Source organism: Hypomesus transpacificus, chromosome 13 (genome assembly GCF_021917145.1).
Source record: "Hypomesus transpacificus isolate Combined female chromosome 13, fHypTra1, whole genome shotgun sequence".
In the NCBI taxonomy this organism is placed as follows: domain Eukaryota; kingdom Metazoa; phylum Chordata; class Actinopteri; order Osmeriformes; family Osmeridae; genus Hypomesus; species Hypomesus transpacificus.
In genome coordinates, this window is record NC_061072.1 from 3,796,021 (window position 1) to 3,818,285 (window position 22,265).

Below are 22,265 nucleotides of genomic sequence, written 5' to 3' on the forward strand. Positions count from 1 at the left end.
TTAATAGTTTTGTATCATAGAAGGACACAGCTATGCAATCTTGTGAGCGACAGTTGCCTATATATCACTCAGAGAATTGTGATTTTGGAACTAAAATGTGAAACTCCTAAACCCTCAGCCGAGTTTTTCCTCTGTGTGGATGTTGCCAAGTAGTTCAAGCCTGACTACTTCTCTGTTATCCTGTGTGCTCAGTGGAAGGGAAAATTCATTAAGAGATGGATCACCAAGTCAGTGAAATCATCTGCTGAGAAAATGGCCTCCCATACAGATTGCCACCTTCAAAGAAGTTTTAAACTTTCCTCTAACTGTCCTTTTCCTACTCCTCTGCATTTTGCAGGGAGAAAGTTTTTGCCTTTGAAAACAAAGTATGGTTGTTGTGAATGTATGACTCATCCTGACTAGTAATGTACACACTGCTTGCAATTTAAAATAAATAAACTTCAACTTCGTCCTTTCAGCCCTTACTCATAAATATGCAGGATTTAAAGGTAATTTAAGAGGTTCGACTCGCTGCTTAAGAAAGCTGGCTGGTTTGGTAGAGTGTTGTGTACTTTGCGCAGGGTTAAATGTGCGTGCGCTGTGTCCTAATGGGGGGGACATCGTTGTGATTGATTCTCCCAGTCCTGTGGGCTAGAATAGTTGAGCATTACTGTGACAGTACAGCAAGTGCAGCAAATCCTTTGTCGGCTAATGGCTCGCTAATGCTTTAAGATGGCAAGCCTTAGAAATGTAAGGATTTTAAAGGATTGTGTTTCTAGTAATTGTGGCGCAACCAGCCTGTAGCAGCTCACTCAGCTGCTAACGAGCGGTATTTACACAGGCACAGGCAAGTGGAAAGGCCTATTTTCTATGTTTGATAAGAATGGTATTATTGTTGAATCAGTTTGCTATGGAGGATGTTGAATGTAGCCTAAAGTGCAAGCTCTCCTTCACCCCAGCAGTGTATCAGACTAGATCAGTGTTTCTCTGTACCCTGAGTCAGTATCTCTGACTCAGTTCAGCAGTGCGGTCCCTGCCCCTCAGAACCACCAGGAGCAAACAGCTGGAAAGAAGGTGGTATTTTTAGAATGTTTTTCATGTCAGCATGTGAATCCTAAAATGACGGTTTTCCCTTGAGGGAGCCAGGGGTGTGTGTGTGTGTGTGTGTGTGTGAGGACGTGCGTGCGTGCCTGCGTGTGTGTGTGTGAGGATGCGTTAGTGGATAGTTGTTTTGATTCATCTGGGGCCACCAGCAGAAGCTTTCAAACAGGAGACCAGGCAGAGAGAAGCTTGTGTCCCACCTCGTGCTGTCAAACAATAAAAATATTTAATCGCGATTAATCGCATTCATGTCATAGTTAACTCGCAATTAATCACATATTTTTATCTATTCTAAATGTCCATTGATTTCTTTTTGTCCCATAATTTTTTCTCATTTTAATGCCCTTATCAACATGGAAAAGTGGATCGGCTTGCTTAGTGCAAATGTTTTTATTTTTATTGAAAACAACTTTGCAATCGCCTGGCTTTGACGAGGGGGCGAAGAGTTCCTATCAGCTGTGTGCTTGGCCATCAAGTGGTATTTAAGACTGGACGTGCTGCGATGATAGCTCAGTTCACAACAACAAAACACACAGATCACTTTGGTCCATGGCCGCGGGAACTAGGGGTGCTGAGGGTGCTGCAGCACCCCCTGACAGCACGAGAATTTAAAATGATATGACTTCCACCACCTTGGGCCGTGGCCATTGGGAGCACCGGGAGAAGAATAACGATGGAAAACCAGGCTAAGAAACGTAGGGTGGGGCTAAAATATTAAGAGACAAATCACCTTCACTAGACAAGGTTTTACCAATTGAAAAACGGCTATGTTTATTTTACATAAAGCTCAACTATTTTGCGCTCAAATAAAGGCCCAAAAATGTGGCTACGCGTGCTCGTATTAAGGATAGAACTCCCAAACTTGCATCACATCGAACCCAGAATATGCATTAGCAGGGCAGCTGTGGTGGTGTATATGGGGGCCAGTTCTGGTGGGCCGGTCTGGATCAAAGTCCAGGGCCTATTTTTACTCCCAGTCCGTCCCTGCCGCCCCGCAACAAGAAGCACCCCCCTGATAAAATATGTTCCCGCGGCTATGCTTTGGTCTTGTCAATGGAACCATTTGGCAACTTTTTAAAAGTAAACTTTCCATTCATTTTATTGGCATCCATTTCGGCGTCTCACGCTCGCCATCCACTCAAAACGTAACGTTGGCCTACTACTCTTTAGCCGGCTCGCAAGCCCAAACAAGTGTGTGCCTGTAGTTTTTTTTCTTTCTAATGTCGCTAGTTGTTGCAACTATAGACATAATAAAGAGTAAACGCCGCATTGGCTGCTGGGCGCGAGAAATGCGGCCGCCATCTTGGACAGGGCAAATTCCTAGTTGCGTAGCATCAGAATGAACAAGATACCAGCACTGTGCTGCATATTCCTACTCCAATCGGCGGACAATCGCAAACAGAGCTCGGGGGATTACTTTTCACTAGTAAGATTTAACATTACCATAATATTGGTTGTATGTTTTGTGAAAAGAAAAACCATGTCCTGTATCATGGCTACATGTACGACCTTTGCAGCAAAGCAAACCACATGAAAATCAGTTCGTTATTCAGTTTGGTATGATTAATTAAATGCGTGACAGCTCATTGCCCCAGCCAAACAGATTACACTGAGTGAAACGGTTGCCCGTTCCAAGATGGCGGCCCCCTGGCTCGTCAGCGCCAGTAGGCAGTAGCGGTCGATGCGGCGTCTACTCTTTATTATGTCTATGGTTGCAACAGCATGTGAAAAAAACGACAAAGTTTGCTAGGCCAAAAAGAACGTTAATCTCGCGCCAAAAAATGTTTACCCCGTTAAAATGGGTTTGCATTAACAGCGTTATTAACATGTTTAACTGACAGCACTAGTCCCACCCAATACCTAAACCAGCCCATCTCCCAGCCGTTGAGTGATGGGGGACGGCATCATGTGATCTAGATATGGGGATGGTTTATAGGGCTCCTGGTTCAGGGGATGGGGTGGGGGGGGCTAAAGAGGAGGACCTTGACAAGGTCTGAGAGGGGCAGAGCAGACTGGTACAAAGCCACAATGCTAGTCCACACCTGACCCCACTCTCACACTGCCTCTCTCTCATTCTCCTCCTTTTCTCTACCTTTCTCTTTTTCTCTCCTTCTCCCTCTTTCTCTGTCCCTCACTCTCTCCCCCCTCTCTCTTTCCCTCTTGAATAAAACTTTTTTTGGCAATGAAAACTTGACAATATTACCAGAGCAATTGTTAAAAATGAAAAAAAGTTGAATACAATGATCACACTATTGTAATGTACAAGCAGCAACAATAATGGTATTATGGAACACTTTTTTGGGGGGAAATGTCCGACATTTTAATGTAGCTGTAACCTTGAGTCACTACTGAACAATTTCATTTAACACAGGATTACATCTCTATCTCACGGCATTGCTCTCTCATGCCACCCCACACGACTTTCACTTAATCACGTGTCTATATTCTTAGTCCTCTTTCTCGTCATCTCTCTCTGTCTGTCTTTCTCTCTCGCTATTTTCCCTCTCCATCCCTCGTTGTATATGTCTTTCTCTGTCCTCCTCTCTCTGTTTAGTTCTCTCCCTCCCCCTCCGTGTGTAATAGAGGCTGTGTGGGCTTTCAAAGCTGACGGCTAATCAGCGAGAGCTCCCGCTCTCCTTCATCTGGAGCTAGTGAAACACCAAGCAGGAGAGAGAGAGAGAGACGGGGGGGGGTGGAGTGAAGGCCGATGAGAGAGAGCGAGAGAGAGAGAGATAGAGGACGAGGGGCCCGAGGAGAGAAGAGAAGGATGCAGATAAAACGAGAGAGAAAGAGAGAGGTGGGACGGAGATAGTGAGGCAGAGCAGAGACAGAGAGAGCTATAAAGACAGAATGGAATGAGGGCAAGCGAGGAGCAGGATGGAGAAGGGGGAGTGAGAGAGATCATAGAGAGCGATCAGTGTGAGAAAGAGAATGGTTTGGAAAGTGGATGTCTTTGTTATTCCGAGTTGCTGCATTGTCCACTGGGTCTCTCTGCTAAAGAAGCCTTTTTGAAATAATTGTCCTCTAACTTCATTGCAAAATTCTGATCGTAATGTGAATCATCTTAAATACCTGTCCCAGTCAGCTGTGTGTGTGTGTGTGTGTGTATGTGTGTGAGAGAGAGAGAGAGAGAGAGAGAGAGAGAGAGAGGGAGAGGGAGAGGGAGAGGGAGAGGGAGAGGGAGAGGGGGAGGGAGGGAGGGAGGGAGGGAGGGAGGGAGGGAGGGAGGGAGGGAGGGAGGGAGGGAGGGAGGGAGGGAGAGGGGGTTTGCAGTGCTGTGCATTGTGCGTGTGTGAGAACCTGGCTCTACTTTGTGCTGAGTGTTGTTGGTAATTGGGGTAGTGTAGGCTGGAGAACAGCCACACAGCTTTTTCAGACATGTCCTCAACTTCTCCATCCATCCATCCATTGAATTATTGTGCTTGGGATCAATCATTTTTCAGTTGTATGTGTGTTAATATTGTATATTATTTAGTGGTGGGCATAGATTAATTTGTTTAATCTAGATTAATTTCACTGTAATCTTGGAATTAATCTAGATTAATCTATATTAAAATGGCTCATTTGAATTCCGCAGAAGGCATTCAGAATATGTGTGCTACCCAAATAATGACTAAAACTAAGTATTTGAGAATGGGTTTTTCAAGCCAGGTGAGCGAGGAGATTAGTTAGCTTGGCTGATAGAGCTGTGCTGATGGGCTGGCCTCGGTTGCACTCAAACATAGTAGTTTGACGACGACTCTTCCCCTGCGCTACATTAGTGCTTAGCCCGGCATCTCCCGCACTAGCTAAGGGATGCTTTGCGCTTAGGTGGTATTTGAGACTGGAAGGACTCCTACAGTAAACAAATTCCGCATCGCACAAGGTGCAAACAACCTTAGTCTTGTTGAGGTTTCCATTGGGAAGCGTCTTAAAAATGCATTTTCCCTGAAGCAAACCCGGCGGCTTCATAGCTGAATCCATGTTAGCACGTCACGTTTGATGTGGTAATTTCATTTACAAGGCATACACACAGGTTTGAAGACTAGTTCTCGCCCCCTACAGTGCAATTCGGCTAGGTATACATCTTCGCGAAAATATCAAGGTGAAAGTCATCATAGCTTGCGTAGTATAGACCCAGCTCCCAACCCAACTTTGAGAATGGATTAACGGCAATATTTTTTTATCGCCCGAGAAGAGTCTCATGTTAACGCAGCACGTTAACGCCGATAACGGCCCACCACTAATAATATTATATATTATGTAGTGCTGTCAGTTTAACGCGTTATTAACGGCGTTAACGCAAACCCAAATTAACGGCGTAAATTTTTTTATCGCGCGATTAACGCTCTTTTTGACCTAGCAAACTTTGTAGTTTTTTTTCACATTCTGTTGCAACAACCACTGACGTTAGAAAAACTACAATACCACACCGGATCTAGCTAGACCGGAAACAAAACAACAGGCACGCCACACCCACTTGTTTGGGCTTGCGAGCCGGCTAAACAGTCGTAGCAGAGCCCGTTTACGGATATTAGACATTCTCTGGTAGGAGGCTAACGTTATGTTTTGAGTTGATTGCCAGCGCCAGACGCCAAAATGGATGCCAATAAGATTCTGAATGGAAAGTTTACTTTTAAAAGGTTGCCAAATGGTTCCATTGACAAGACCAAAGTGATCAGTGTGTTCTGTCGTTGTGAACAAAGTTGAAAATAGAATTTTGATGGCACACAGCCAAGCACACAGCTGATGCGAATTCTCCGCCTGCTCGTCAAAGCCAGGCGATTGCAATGTTGTTTTCAATAAAAAAAAAAAACTTTTGCACGAAGCAATCCGAACCACTTTTCCATGTCGATAAGAGCATTACAATTTGAAAAAAGAATGGATGAAAAAGAAATCAAAGGACATTTAAAATAGATACAAATGTTCGATTAATTGAGATTAATCGCGAGTTAACTATGACATTAATGCGATTAATCGCGATTAAATATTTTAATCGTTTGACAGCTCTAATATTATGTGTTAATGTAAGATGTATTGTGTTGTTTTTTTGTGTATATTTTTTTTTACATTCTGTCAGGAGTCTACAGATGAAAAATGGCCATTTGGCTAGCACAGAAGGCACATTTACAGTCATGTTCATTAATGTTCCCCTGTAAAAACACATCCATCCAGTATATGTATGCCTTCATATATCTTTCTCTCCCTATTCAAGCACCAGCCAGGTGATTTAAGGAGCCTGACGCATCTTTAATACAGCATCCCCGCCCCCCTCGTATCCACCCCCACACCTGTAATATACCCCCATCCACCCCCACGCCTGTAATATACCCCTTGTATACACCCCCACACCTGTAATATACCCCTCGTATCCACCCCCACACCTGTAATATACCCCTCGTATACACCCCCACACCTGTAATATACCCCTCGTATCCACCCCCACACCTGTAATATACCCCCATCCACCCCCACGCCTGTAATATACCCCTCGTATACACCCCCACACCTGTAATATACCCCTCGTATCCACCCCCACACCGGTAATATACCCCTCGTATCCACCCCCACGCCTGTAATATACCCCTCGTATACACCCCCACACCTGTAATATACCCCTCGTATCCACCCCCACATCTGTAATATACCCCTCGTATACAACCCCACACCTGTTATATACCCCTCGTATACACCCCCACACCTGTAATATACCCCCATCCACCCCCACGCCTGTAATATACCCCTCGTATACACCCCCACACCTGTAATATACCCCTCGTATCCACCCCCACACCGGTAATATACCCCTCGTATACACCCCCACACCTGTAATATACCCCTCGTATCCACCCCCACATCTGTAATATACCCCTCGTATCCACCCCCACGCCTGTAATATACCCCTCTTATACACCCCCACACCTGTAATATACCCCTAATATACATCCACACACCTGTAATATACCCTCATATTCATGACCCACTGGGTCTGCGTTTTTAATGTCATGTGCAGTTGTGCAGAGGCATGCTCAGCATTTATAGTTGTGTGGCCTTGTGTAGATAGCCATGAAAGAAATGTGCACTAGGCGGTGCAATCGTGCAAAACTGAACATTTGGGAAAATGTGTTTGCTTGTAGCGCAGGAAAACCTCACAGAAGAAGTTACTGTGGTTTTGTAAACAAAACAATATCCCGATATAGCTAGGTAGCAATTTATCTACCATCTATAGCTAGCTACCGAGCTATATTGGGGAATATGCAACAACAAAAAACGTTTTGGTATGACTCAAAGAGGCTTTTGAATATGTCTCAAGCAGACAAGGGAGAATATGGTGTGCTCATTCGGCAGATGCAAACAAGTAACTCCTCACTCCGCCATCCAACCAATAATCATTTGTGCGGCTCTGCAGTCTGCGTACACACACCTGTAATCCTGCCCCCTCCCACCTACACACACACCTGTAATCCTGCCCCCAGCCCCCGGTTGACGTGCGCCCCTGTGTTGTGCCCTCTGAGGAGCGGGGCCTCTTAATGAATAATCCCATTACCACATGAAAGCTAGCATCTGGCCCCTGCCAGACACACCTCTTTACAGGAGAGCGTTCTGTTTTCTGGATGAATGAGTTGCTGTATGAAAGGGAGCTCAGGGCGCACTTCGTCTCAATCATTCACAGTTCCCCTTCCACCCATCCCCAGAGACCTCAAATTGTTTGTTGCACAAACTTGTTTTGTCTCTCTCTCTATAGTAATGTATTGTGTGTGTTATTGTACAGTAGAACCGGGTGATGGGGATGAATGCACGCTGGTCTTCTCTCGACCCCTTAGAAGTTACCCTGAGAAGCTACCGATTGGTGCAACTGATTCCTAAAAATAAGATTAGCTTTGAAGCAGCCGGCCGTATTCCTTCTGGACAGCCATGCAGACACTCCTCACTGAGATCTCCTTCTCTCTCGTCCCCTCCCCCCTTCTCCATCTTTACCTCCCTCTATCCCTCCTCCCACCTCTACCTCCTTCCCTCTCGCCCTCACCTTCTATCTGTGTCTGAGTAGAGTGAAGGGGGGCATATTCGGTCTGCAAGATCCGATCAGCTGGCTTGAAGGGGAAAGACAGTGAGAGGGGAAAGTAACCAAGGACATTCAGATCTGGGGTGTCTTAAGGCCCATCGCTTGCTCTCTGAGAATGTGTTTAACGGCTTTTTCATACACACACACACACACACACTCATACACAACGTACTCACACCCACAAACATCCACGGTCCGCACGGAGGGGGTTGAAGGAGGGGAGGGGGGGTAATGCTTAAAGAGAGAACATTTCTATATGCACACTTTCCATACCATGGTCATGCTCTGCCCTTGAGGTCTGTGAACCCAGGGCTGGATCACCAGACCCATTCATCTAGATTACTCCACAGTTAGGGTCCTCCACGTCAGGCGCTTTCTACCCTACTACTCCCCGCCCCACCACCACCACCTCCCGCCAACGCATGACTAGCGCTGCACATTCACCCTTCAGCCACCTCGAAACATTCTCCCCCAACAGGCCATCCCTGCATGTATCCGGGAGTAGTAACCAACATGAAAAGAAAGACTCGCCCACACAAACACACACGTTCTCAGTCGAATAGGAAATGCAGCATCATCGCATCGCCTTAAAGATGCGGTCTGTCACAGTCGTGACGAGAACCCCAATTTCGTTCAAGAAGCAAAAAATGTATGTGGACTAGAAACTTTTTTGGTGTGTATCTACACATGATAAAACACATGCTTCCCTAATTCTAACTCCCAGCCTACGTCTTACTGCTTCATCATTTTGGGGTTGCCCAAGACAACACATTCCACAACAAGTAAAGAAACGCTCCCCTTTCTCAACTTGTAGCCATGGTTACCAGCCCGGCTCCACATCTGCATGTGCGTGTGGTGAGCATGCAGGTGAATCCCCAGTGACAGCCCAGTTCCCTGGCTCATCCTTCACTCGCAACGCTGGTGAAAGATCTGAGGGGTTTCCCCATGCCCACTCTTACCCACTCCCCTGTAAAGCAGAGCAGGGGCCAAGGAGGAGGAGGAGGAGGAGAGAGAGAAGAGTAGGGGATCAGGGAGCAGGAGAGTAGTTTACCGGAGAGTGGGAGGAGGAGAAGGAGGAGGCTATCAGAGAGGAGGAGAAGAGCAGGGTACCGGAGAAGGGAGGAGGAGGAGAAAAAGGAGGCTATTAGAGAGGAGAGGAGGAGGAGAGGGAGCAGAGCAGGGGACCAGGGAGGAGAAGAGCGAGCAGAGCAGAGCGAGCAGAGCAGAGTATCGGAGAAGAGGAGAAGGCTAGAAAGGAGGAGAAGAGGGTCCACAGCGGAGTACCAGAGAGGGGGAGGAGAGAGCAGGCGACTTACCTCAGATGTAAATCACTGATGAAAAGGATGAGAGCGTCTAGATCCCCGGTACTGCCCTTGCATGTCCCTCTGAGGATTAGAGGCTGGCTGGCTGGTGGGCAGCGGGGCTATGCCATGGTTGAAGTTAGCCGGGCGGGGGGGCAGGCGGGCAGGCAGGCACAGTAGTTGGAAGGAGTTGTGACACATTGGCAGCCTCCGTTCCAGTGGCGAGTGGTTCCTCCCGTAGCCCCACCAAGACTCCGGCTCGCTCCCCTCTCTGCTCCCCGTCCTCTCCGCTGCTCTCCCCTGCTCGCTCAGTGCATTGGCTCCCGCTCGCTCCCACATACACACACACACTCCCCCCCCCTCTCTCGCGCTCGCTCTCTCTCTCACGCTCACACACTCACATGCACGGCAAAGTCCCGGGCGCTGAGCGACGGCTGATGTGCACGCAGAATATCTCCATTGCGCTGCTCGCTGCTGCAGCTCCGCTGTGGTGTGTGAGCGTGTGTGGGTTTCTGTCTGTGTATGTGGGTGTGAAAGAGTGAGAGGTGTGTGAGAGAGAGATGTGTGTGAGAGAGAGATGTGTGTGAGGGAGAGATGTGTGTGTGTGAAAGAGAGAGAGGGAGAGAGGGAGAGAGAGAGGCTTACTTGTGCATGTACAGCGGAGATCTCCTTATCTCATCAGTGAGAACCAATAGCATCAGTGGCCCTCATCACCACGGAGACGACACATAGATCAAGCAGGACTTCTCGTCCTTGGGACAGGAGCTGTGGAATTAAATCTTTACAATAGCCTGTCGCTTAGAATGCCAGCATTTCTAAGCATTTCACATATGTCCAATCTATAATCCAGTATAATATATATATATCTAGACCAGTATAAGAGTGTGTGTGTGTGAGCCTCCTCTCTGCAGGAGGTTCATTATAGGTGGAAGCACCCCTCTCTGTCCTCTTCCCAGCCTGAATCTCCTTTGATCTCCCAGCAGCTTGTTCCAGTGATGTCCTCTCAGCCTCAGAGCTAGCCCTGACCCTGTAGGACAAGAGCCTGCTCTTACATCTCATCTAAAGGCATGCTTTAATAGGATGGTGGATTCTCCCGATACCACTTTGTGTGTGTGTGTGTCTGTGTTGTGAGTGAGGTGGAAATAGACCTATGTAATACAGTGGAATAACTCTCAAATAATAATCCATCAAATGTTTGTTTAGGCTTCTGGTAAACCTAAAGCTGGGTTGAAAAGATACAGCCATCTGTGTCTGTAAGAGCACCCTGGATCAAACCCCAGCTGTGTGATGGTTCAGTCGCCCGAGCAAACCTGCCCGTTTATCTGTCTCCATATCCGCTGTCTCGCCTGGCCAAGCACCCATGTGGAGGGTGTGAATTAGAGACACAGTCCTGTTAGACTCATCTTTTTTTCTTCCCCTTCCCAGTAGTCGTCCCTCATTTTTTGTGCTATTACACCTTCATCCCTCCCTTTTGGTCTGCCGCTTGACTGACCCTAACACTCATGCCGTGACAGGCTGCCATCTCGTTACAGCGCCGCCTGGTTGACTAGGAAGCCCACGTCTGACGCCAGGGGCCAACCCCTTAAGATTCGACCTCAGGATTATCATCTGGGGAAAGAGCCATTTAAATTCGACCTTGGCAGCATTGTCATTAATGTAATGGATAGTGTTCCCATTTGAGAGGTTGTATTTGTTTGTACTGAGTGGGGTTGTGAATAGAGCTGCAATATCAACTTCTGTTCTTCAAAGAGCTGGGTCAGTAATGTGCTTGTGTAAGCAAAGCGCGGAAGCTCTTTGATAGAGTGGAGAAGCAAGGGGCGATGGGAGAATCCCTGGAGTGACTGACTGTATTGATGTTATTATCTTGGAGCTAATGCTAACCTGAGGACTTTGTCTTCTGTACATGTAACTGCAAGAAAGCCAGCCCTGCAGTCATACAGAGACACTCTCAGTCATTTCAATCATCAATCAATCAAATGTCTCTTCCTTTTGCTTGCCTCTCTTCCCTCCCTCCCACTGCCCTTCATATTGTCTTGATTGCAGTTGTAATTGTCCCTCCCTGACTCTCCATCCCGGCCAGAACTGTTGGACCGTGTCCAAGTTGGTCAGTCAGCGAGGAAACGGGTCATGGAGCATCAAGCGTTAATAGCACTGCACTCACTCTTTATTGCCACCTTCGTCATGAGATTTCAGCTGTATCTTGAGGCTTCATAGGAACATTAGCCACCTGTGTTTATATCGGTTATTACCAGTCCAGGTGTCCTGGGTCTCTGCAGACAGTAGCCGATCTGTTGCAGCTGCTAGTGATCCCACCCAGGCCGGCAGCCCTTCTCCCCAACACAAATTGACAAATCTAACGATCCCCAGCCACTGAAGTTTAGACAACTTGACATGCCCCGCCCCTTTTCCATAGCTGTTAAGTGACAGTGAACCCAAATCCAGTCAGTGAGGTTGTGGACCACAGCTCCTGCCACCGGTGCCAGTCTGCCTAGTACCTGAGTGAGCATCCAGGCTCGGAAAACACCGGAGATGAGGCTTCATCTCAACGACCTCCAGCCGGGAGGAACGGAGGTGCCGAGTACACCTCTGAGATGTCCGACAAGGCTTAGCATGGCGCAGGCCTGAACGGGGCTCTGCTAGCCTATGAGAAGCCACTCAGGGCAGTGAAATCTATTTCCTTTTTTTTGCTAAATAATGAATGGTTGCAATCCTGTCATATTAATGGAGCCAGCGCGGGGATTAAGGAAGTGGACTGTGAAAGTGTTTCCTTAAGCTTGTCTGTGAAGGGGGGGGGGGTGGATGAGAACCTTGATGGCTCACTTTCATGGGTGACTACTTTGCTTAACACCACCGTACATCATCAGGAAAACTGTTTATATCTCTTCCTTTGTCCCTGAATCAGTGTGGTAGGTCCAGGTGCGGGGAGGGGAGGGGCTGGCTGGGGGGGGAGGGGGGGGGGGGGCTGTCTGGGGGGGCTTTTTGGAGGCTGGGGAGACTTGCAGGTGTCAAATGACCTGCATGTCCACATTGCCTCTCTCCATCTCCTCCAGCCTGGGAGTCCTCTGTGAGATGTCCTGGGGCCCTTTGCAGCTTCTTTGAGTGTGTGTGTGTGTGTCAGTCATCCTCCTCTGTCCGCTCTGTCTGCATGTCTCAATGAGTGTGTTTGTGTGTGCCTGTAGGTGTGTGCGTGCACATTACTGACTTAATTTGTGTGTGTGTGTGTGTGTGTGTATGTGTGTGTCTGTGTGCTTGGTGCTTTCTTGGGAGGGTACGGAGGAAAGGGTGACAGAGAGATTTCCTCTGCTGGCCGCAGTGGTGCTGGGCCAGTCAGACACAGATGGTGGCCATTCCACAAATTGTGGCACTGTGATTGTTTCTGCTCTTCCCTGGATGGGCTCAGATGCAGCAGCAGTGTGTCTTTCCTAGGTAACCATGTCAACCAAGAGAGAACCCTCTGTTTTTTAACTAGCTTTTGTTGTTTACCAAACTTTTTTTCATTTATGTATATTAAAATAAACGTTAACAGTTAGTAAGTAAACAACAGGTCTATCAACATTGAAACCCTGTTGAGTCTAAGTAAGCTAGGTAAACCAGGTATAAACTACAGGTGTGTTTATTACAGATAGGTGAGGATTTGGAGTGTGGGAGAATGGTGTCCTTCAGCCCAGGAGAGCTGTGCCCCTTTAAACATGCTTTACAATACCAAAGTCTCAATGACTTGGCACTGCTAAATGGCTGTCTTTCCATTGCAGCCAAGTTAAGTTGCCCCATTTGTCATGAGATAAAGAAGTATTATCTTCAGCCTCTGTCTTCAATGTTCTCTGCTGTCGTTCACCCTTCACGTCAACCCCTAGTCTAGCCCCAAACCAAGACAGAATGGTTGTGAAGCGATACTTTACCTTTTGGTCTTATCTCTCTCCCTGTCTCTTTTTCTCTGTTCTTTTTTCTCTTGTTCTTTTCCCCCTCTTCCTTTCCCACCCTGTTGCTTCCCTGCTTTTCAGGCAGGCTGAGGCAGAGCCTGTTCCCTTGGTGGCCCTTGTACAACACCCCCCACCTCCGCCCCAATTAACGGCTTCAAACAATGCTCTGTGTATGATGCTTGGTGTATGGGTCCTTTTATTCACTCGGAGAGCAAACATCCATTCTGGTCCCTTGCTGTCCTCGTCGGAAGTGAGATGAATTATCTTGAGAGAGAGTGTGGGGTGGGGGAGGCGGGGTTGGGGAAACGGTAAGAGAAAGACGAGAGGGGGAGAGAATTATGATGGATCTGCCCCTTGCTACTAATCACAGCTCCTTATTTCCGTTAAGAGTCAGCCTCGATTTGTGCCCCACACAGTTCATTGAATGTGTTCTAAGATCCATCCCTCGTCAATATGATTAATACTTTGATAGATCCAAGTCAATATGCTGCTATTGTCATATGCTGCATTCAGCCCCAGCTATTGTTTAAGCTAACATTTGAATACAGATATTTCCTCAATCACTAGATATTAACAGATTCTAATTCAATCATCGGACGCCTATGATTTTCTTGACCCTAGAATCTCAATTTCCTCTCAACTTTACATGGCAAACTTTAAGCCCAATGTGTACTGACCGCATGTACGCAAGAAGGGAACCATTTACATCACGATATGGCCAGCGTCTTGTTGGAAAGTCTAACTAGGGCCAAGTTCCAGCCTTCTGGCAACCAGACTGTCAGTCAAAGCTTCCTGTTACTTGGTGCAATTCACTATGCCATCCATCCTAACCAGTGCCCCTGGACCTCTGGAAGGAAATGCATTTAAGTTCTCTACACAAGATGTTTTCGATTGTTCCTTATCTTTTGTGTTTTTTAATAATTGCCCAGACAGTACTCACTGGTATACAGTATTTGATGGGTTGTGGATCTTGTAACCATTGCAAAATATTTAAATTAGGGTTGTCAAAGTTAACGCGTTAACGCGTTCACGCAATCTCATTTTAACGCAAAAAAAACCTCAGGTTTCTTTTTGACCCTGGGAATCACCTGTCGTCACATGACTTTGATTGCCAACGGTAGCTGAATGATGGAGAGAAAGCTTTTAGATGGAAGTTCCATTTCAAAAAGTTGTGAGACGGCTCGGTTGACAAAACTAAGGCTGTGTGAACTGATTGTCAGGCTGAGTTTAGTTATCACCGGAGTACTTCCTAAACTATCACATGCAAGCAAATCACACAGCTAGCTGCAGCAGCAGCATTAGCGGTAGCAGCAGCAGCGTTCACTCCGTAATATGTGGCAGACAACACTCGCAAAAGAAGCGAGCAGCTGACTGGGTTCAACAAAATATAAAACTGTATTGTTCAATATTAAGGTCAATCTGTGGTTGCTTAAGTATCTGAAGCATGTTTGAGTGAGATTTGAATATTATGGAGCAGGATGTCATAGTAGGCTATGAAACAACATGTCTGAAATGTATTTTATATTCCAGAACAAGTCTACTTTTGTGGATGTTTATTATACAGCAGTATAGTTTGTGAGTGAATAAAACAACTTTAAGTTGTGTTCCATCTTAACTTATGTGGACATTATTATCCAGGTAGGCCTATTTGAAGTTTTTAAGTACACCCTTTTACTGTTTTTTTTTTTTCAATTATTTATTGGGGTAACATTTTAACAGATTAAATAGCTTGAATAATTTGAATAATTTAGATTAATCGCGATTAATCATATGAAATAATGCGATTAATTGCGATTGACAGCCCTCATTTTAATACCTAGCTGTAAACATAGTTGACCTGTAGCTATGTTAGGTAAGTAACATTACTGGTATAATCTGTAAAGGTTTGCTAGCTACTAGCAGTGCAGCAGCACTGTAGGTAAAGTTACTGCTAGCTACCTAGAACATTATTTTGCAATATAAGAAATATATCAATAATTTGTTGGCCTTGAAAATCTATAAATAATACATTGATAAAGAGAATACAATTTAAAAAATATATCAAACAAATGTTAGCTGATTTAAATCTACCTTTTCTCTTGTCAAGTTCTCCAGTAACTTAATGCTAGCTTCTGCCCTGTTTGTCACTGCCTGACTGAGCCGGAGGAGAAAGTGCTTTGCTGTACTTGCGCTGTTGTTTATTAGGTTGTCATGACTTGGCGAGTGATTGACGTCCTGTCACTGTTCCAGTTGCTCATCATCCAAGTGGAGAGAGAGCAGACAACCTTTCGTTTGAGTTCCATGGAGCGAACAGCTCCGTAGCCGCAACTTGACATTTCATAAAGTTCTGAAGCAGCAGCAGCATTGATGAATATATTGGAAACACTGGGGCGCAATTATTGCCATTTTTAGACTAACAAGGCAGACGGCAGACATTGTCGGTTAATTCATTTTTTATTGGTTAGATTCTTAACAGCAATCAACTGATTAATGATTAATCATCAATATCCTTATCCAGAAAGGTTTGAAAAATTCAAACAAAAGATTCGGTGAAACTCCATGACTCTGGATAAGATAACGAGCTAGGGATTGAAGCAAGACTCATTTCATGGTTACACTTCCAGTACACTGGCACCTGCTCTGTATTGCCAGGTGTCTCCATCACATACTCCTAAACGAGAATAGATAGGTCTGCTCCGAGATGGTTGAGAATGAGACCTCTTCAGAAAAGCATTCTCCCCATTCCCACTCAGTTTTATCTGATCCCACGGAAAAGGGGGGTGTTGCTATAGAAACCGGCTGCAGTTCATCACTGTGATGGAGTCAGGAGATCAGACACAAGAGGAAAACCTGCCCTTTGAGCTTTCACTTGAGACAGCAGTTCAAAATGCCAGACCTGAGAAAAACAGCAGAAATGAAACAGAAGGAGGTCTGAGCCCTGAGTTGGCTCTATGGGTTAAATGAAGTCTGAAGTTAACTTTGCCATGAGCAAGGAGGCTTTTTAAATGATTTATTCTTGCATGTTTTTGTTTGTCTGTTTTCAGCTGAAATAATGTCTCGTTCTAGTCCCCAACTGTAATTGCTTCACATTGAAAGGTGTTTACCCTCCACCCATACATATTTAGTTCATAGTGACCACGTCCATTGGGAAGGACAGAGCCAGAATCCATCACCTCAATTTAATTTGACGTAATGGATTTTCCCTCCATTAGGAACGCTGATGGCTAAAGCAGCAATTACATTTGTTGGGAAGCTTAAGGATCATTCAAGTCCATTCGGTAGTTTATTAGTGGAATAAAATGATCTCAAAGCGTGTTTGGTTCGAGTTTAAAGCTTCTGAACAAAAGGAAACGAGCTGGGAAAACAAAACAACATAACTCTTCCTGTTACAACAATCAGCCAGCATTCACACTTCACCGGTCTGCTAACTACACGCAGCAGCTCTTGTCAGAGGCCTGTTATGAACTCGGGGGCAAAGAGATCGGCCCGTTGTTCTTCACGCGTGAAGCCGTCAGAGCTAAGTAGTCCTGTGTTGAAACTATTGCCTTCGTTATGGACCTGTGTCGCGTTATTTGTGATTTTACTCCCAGCTGAGCATGCAGGAGCCTGTAACTGCTTCTTTAAACCCCAGACGTCGCCACAGGCTCTGAGGATTTCCAAACAGAGGGAGTCTGTCTTTTACACTACACTAAGCTTACCAAAGGCAGTAGCCCCCCTCCCCACCTCAGCCCTCCCCCAACCCGCCACAACAAGGCAGCAGCCACATCTGCCCACATTCACCCTCATGTCCATCCCGCTCTCTTATACGTCAAAATTAACGGGCCGAATTGAAGAAAGACGCGCCTGTCATCCTCGGACAAGTTCTTAAGGAACTACACAACAGCGGGCACATGAGAGATTAATCGTCTCTTCCTTGGGGAATACACTGTTGTACACAGCAAGTGGAAGCCAGCTGGGCTATTTCCTTCTTCATTTCATTCTCTGTTTCCCCCCCAACCCCCCTCATCCCATCACCCACGTGACCCCTTTCCCTTTATCTGCATGGCTATCAAGTAATTGGATCCTTTGTTCACCGGTTAGGAAATAGGAACTTATATAAGCAGCGGCAGCAGCAGTCATTTATACACTCGCTCCTCATCAAGCTCAGCCTAATTGGGATAAAGTTGAAAGCTGCAACATTGTGAGCCATGGTTGCAATATGCCCAATGATGACTTCTGTCTGATAGGGTCCTGCACTCTATTTCTATATTAGAATATTACATCAGCATAAACCCATTAGTTCCCAGCATAGAAAAACTAGGAAGTATATTGACCCCCCAAATCAACAGATTTGTAACAGGTTTATAATCAGGCTATACATTGTTAATCCGCAATTGGATATCGCCACACAGTGGTGTCAGCAGGGACGTCGTTAGACCCTTTTTACTGGGGCACATGCCCCAGTATAAATGTGCTGTGCCCCAGTAAAATCTAAAGTTTGAGTTTTAACAATTTACTTTATTAGTCAGTGCATTCATTTAGGTTGATAATCCTGGAAAAAATAAACGCAGTATCCCAATCAACGCTTGTAAAATCAAAGCAGTTTAACCGAAAACACAAACCGGTGCATGCTATTCTGATGCCAAATAGCCACTGCAGCACACACACAGAAGTCCTGGGGCCTCATGTATAAACGTTGCGCACGCACAAAAAGCTTGCATACGCTGCTTTTCACGCACACTTCGTGATGTATTAAGATTTACTTGACGTGAGAATGTGCGGGCCGTCAGGGAAAGTTTTGAGCAGACGTGAGAATGTGCGGACCGTCCGCAAAGTCTTGTCTGGCTCTGTAACATGGCGAATTAAAACTGAAAAGTGCCGAAACTCACCAAACATTACTAAATAAAGTTTCCACTACAGTTTTTGTCATATGTAGGCATAACGTAAGTTATTCAAAAAACATATTTGGGCTACCTACGGTAATAAAAGTTTGATCATTAATGTGTATGATCACATAAAAATGCCAAAACCCAAAACGGGCAATGCTAAATAGCCTTCTGTTTAATCCGCCACCACTTAATAACTGCTGTTAAACTTGAGGGTGTCAAATGAACGACAAAATCACTCAGGACATGCATGTCACGCTAACCCTATAGCTGCCATGCTGTTAAGATGTGCCACCACTCGTTTCTTCATTTAAAGTTTTACATCGGACCATTTCTTCTTAATTTCTGCCATGGTCCAGTTCTCTGAACCCACTGCATTTATGGCCCTATAATAATAATCATCATTTTATTTGTAATGCACTTTACATTTAGCTACATATCAAAGTGCTACAGGTTAAAAACAAGAAAGGGCGCAAATAGTGACAGTTTTCCACTCCGCCGACTTTCTTTTGTCGCTAATACCTGATAACAGACCGCCAAACAGGACACATTTTCTTGCCTCCACCTCTGTTGTCAGAACCCCGATCTCACAGTCACCATATTTCTTCGAATAAATGCTGCTGCGTTTATTAAATAACATTCATTTTTGGTGCAGCGTTTATTCGAGGGCGGCATTTATTTGAAGAAATACGGTAATTCAGACAAAGAAATGACCTCAGGAGCGCATTTATAGTCCATCTGCGTATTAATTTATGGGAGGAGGCAAGGTCAGTGGCTCGTTCACGTGCGGTCAATCTCACGTTGATTGTAATTTATAAAGGAAAGGTGCGCAGGACCTGGCGTACGACCGGTTTTATACATGTGAATATTTCTGTGCGTAGGTACTTTTCGAGTTTTGGCCGTACGCCATTTTCTGGTATGAAAGCTGCGCAATCCTTTATACATGAGGCCCCAGGTGTCGGACTCGGCACAAAATTCAGAATTGAGGTAGGCTAAGGCATTACAAAATTAAAGAAAGTTTCTAAATGATAGGCCTACCGATCATCTTATTTTTAACTAAAACATAAAATAATATTACATGAAGCAAAAAAAAAAAATGTGCGCTTGCATTAACTATAGATGTCCCTTCCAAAGCTGATATCAAACTTGCGTCCCTGAACTGAATAGTGGGTTAAGCAAGGGGAGTTTCTATAGCCTAGTAGTGTTTTGTGCGCAACACGCTTGAAAAAAAGAGTGTATTTTGGAAACATTCTCTTTGCTGGATGGGGTGTTTTGCGTGATGTTGTCAGGTGTGCTAAATGCAGTGCCTGTGAAGATCTGAAGAGAGCGTGGCAGCAGAGGCTGCAGGGAGGCTGGCTGATGTGCTCAGCATTGTTCCTGCTGCCCTACGTATGTGGGTCAGGCCTAATTACTGCTCCGGGATATGGCTCACAATGCAACTGAATTTAAGGCATGACGGAGGACACCAAGATGTTGAGTCATGTTTTTCATTCAAATGTTTGGAGCCTTCGTGTCCCAGAAGTCTGCTGCTGCTGAGGCAGACAGGACTGTTGTTCAGTCTCTCGGGCCTTCTTGAATCTCATTTTATGAAGGTGTTCTTCAGAGAACGATCTTGTTTTCAGTAGATAGACTGTGTATTTATTGTAGATGGATGTGAGAACTTGTGAAGTGAGCCACTCTGGTGCGGTGTTCACGGTGTTTCACACAGCTAGCTAGAACGCTGTATATCTAAAGGCTTATCCAACTTCAAGACTTATAATTTGAAAGTGCTCTCATGCATATTGTGTTTATTCAGTTTAAACTTTTAATTAATTCCCTTATCTTGTCACACATTTGTGATGTCAGCAGCTATGTGATTACTGTATATATGTGTGTGCATGTATATATATATATATATATATATATATATATATATATATATATATATATATATATATATAAAAACTGAAACAGAACATTTCAGCAACTAAACTTCTTTTGGTGAGTTTTTACAGTGGTTGACTTTAAATGAATTTGGCATTGCATGTACTTATTGGCATTACGATGAGATCATTATTGTCTTGTTTATTCCAGTCAGGCATGATATTAGTCTATTGCTGTGTTTTTCAAGATACCCTTTACGTTCTTTCTTTGTTCTTACATAATTAGTCTCCTGGTGAATCCATGTAATGTCAACATTCTCAATAATTAACTTCACAGCGATCCATCTCCTTTCATCTCTCAAAATTTCACAAATCCCCTTTTCCCCATTTCGCCTCTTATCCTCAGACTGGTACACATCTTCTATCCTACCTGTACCATCCAGGACTGGACCTTCCAGCCACACCACATTCTATCATCTCTCTTTAGTGACTGCTGTTCTCCTCATGCGTGCCACTCTTCCTCAAACAGTCTGGATCACTGCTGAAAGAGAACGCTGTGGCAGCAAAGATGTTTGTCACCACCGCATGCTTTCCAATGCCCCCACCCCCCTCCTGAGTCTTTTGTCTCTCAGTCATGTGAAGGCATGACGAGGACTCAAGCGGTGTCCTCAACCCTACCAACCATCCGTCTCCCCTCCTTGCCTTCTGCTACCATGCAAGAGCCTGTGGAGCTAAGTTACAGCACTGTGCATTTAACTCAGACCCCCGTGTCCTAGCCCTGCCCCCGGACGATAGTCCCCCCTCAGCTGCTACAGTACGGGCCGTTCCCGTATGTCAAACTGAACTTGTCCTTCTCTTTCTGATCTCTTCCTCTCCAGGGCAGCTTTGTGGCCAGCATGACTGCGACCCTGAGACAGATGGACGACTACCACTACGCACACCTGATCAATACCTTTGGCAAGATGAGGACCGACGTGGTGGTGAGTGGGTCCCTCCTCCTGATCAACAATCCAATGAGCCAATCCTGCTGATATCTAACTCTATACTTAACTATACTTACAATGTGTGGGTGGAATCGTTGAACAAATGCCTTCCATTATGGTTAAATATAAACTTAATCCGATTGATCCGTCACCATCACTCAGACTGTCAGATGCTGTGATAAAACCCATTGATCAGACCATCTGTTCCTCAGCATAACTCAATATCAAATCTTCATTAGATGGAGTAGAGAAAGCTTCCTATCAGCTGACATGCCACATGGCACCCACAGTGACGGGGTCCTTACAAGAAACCGACTCTGTCCCCCGAAGCTAAACATGTGGAGGGAGAGAGGGATGCATTTGAGGGATGTTATGGATTTTTCTGTTCAGAATCATTCTCAGGGCTTCAGAGCAGTATGTCTCCGTATTCAGGGGGCAGATTAACATAATGCAGCGTGCCGCTACTGGGCCTTCCACTGAGTCAAAGGAAAATCCATCCTTTTTCCCTCTTTTAGAGGAGATGAGCAGTACAAATAGATGTGTGTGCTTCAATATGAACATAGATACAACAGATACTCTCAGAACCTTCCAGAGCTTAGATAACCATTCCCATATGGAACCAGGGAAAGCTACTGCTTATACGTGACACTGAGAAACTTGCTTATGTTGATATAGCTGTATTAGCTTGGCTATCTTTGAAATGTTTCCGATAATCCATAATGTAGACTGACCCATAGATCAATAATGGAACAATAACATCTTCTGGTGGCACTGCAGGATTGAGATGGGGTATTTTTTTTACGTACCGGTCACCGGACTTAAAATAAGATTTTGTTTGTGCTGAGTTTACTGTGAGGGGAATTAAACAAACCAGACCCCCCCGCCCCCCCCCCCCCCCCAACCATCTTGTTCTTCAATATATACGGCACTTGTCTCCGGCTTGACTTCATTCCCGCGGTGAGGCAAGCAATCACCACAATGAAGACAGGCCGCCCGGCCAGATTTATAGAGTAGAGTTGGCATGGCCTGGTGTAACATTTCACAGCTGGCCTCCATCCAGACAACTTTTTGGGTGTTTATTGTCCCCACCAGAGCCAGCACCCACAGCGTGAGGTTTCTCTAGCACACCCCGCCCAAGACAGACACATAGGCTCTCAGTCCCTCACTCTGAGGATCAAATAAAGATAGAGAGAACAAGCATGCTGCTCCTGCTGATCAGGAGCATGTTCTTAT

General features: G+C 45.5%; 1 protein-coding gene across 1 annotated transcript in view; it reads left to right on the forward strand.

Moving 5' to 3' along the window:
* Positions 1–22,265, forward strand: part of dock1 (dedicator of cytokinesis 1) — a 201,741-nt gene that overhangs the window by 117,408 nt on the left and 62,068 nt on the right. The window contains exon 28 of the mRNA XM_047032175.1: positions 20,928–21,029. Within this exon, the coding sequence (XP_046888131.1) occupies positions 20,928–21,029 (102 nt within the window). The remainder of the gene's footprint in view (positions 1–20,927; positions 21,030–22,265) is intronic.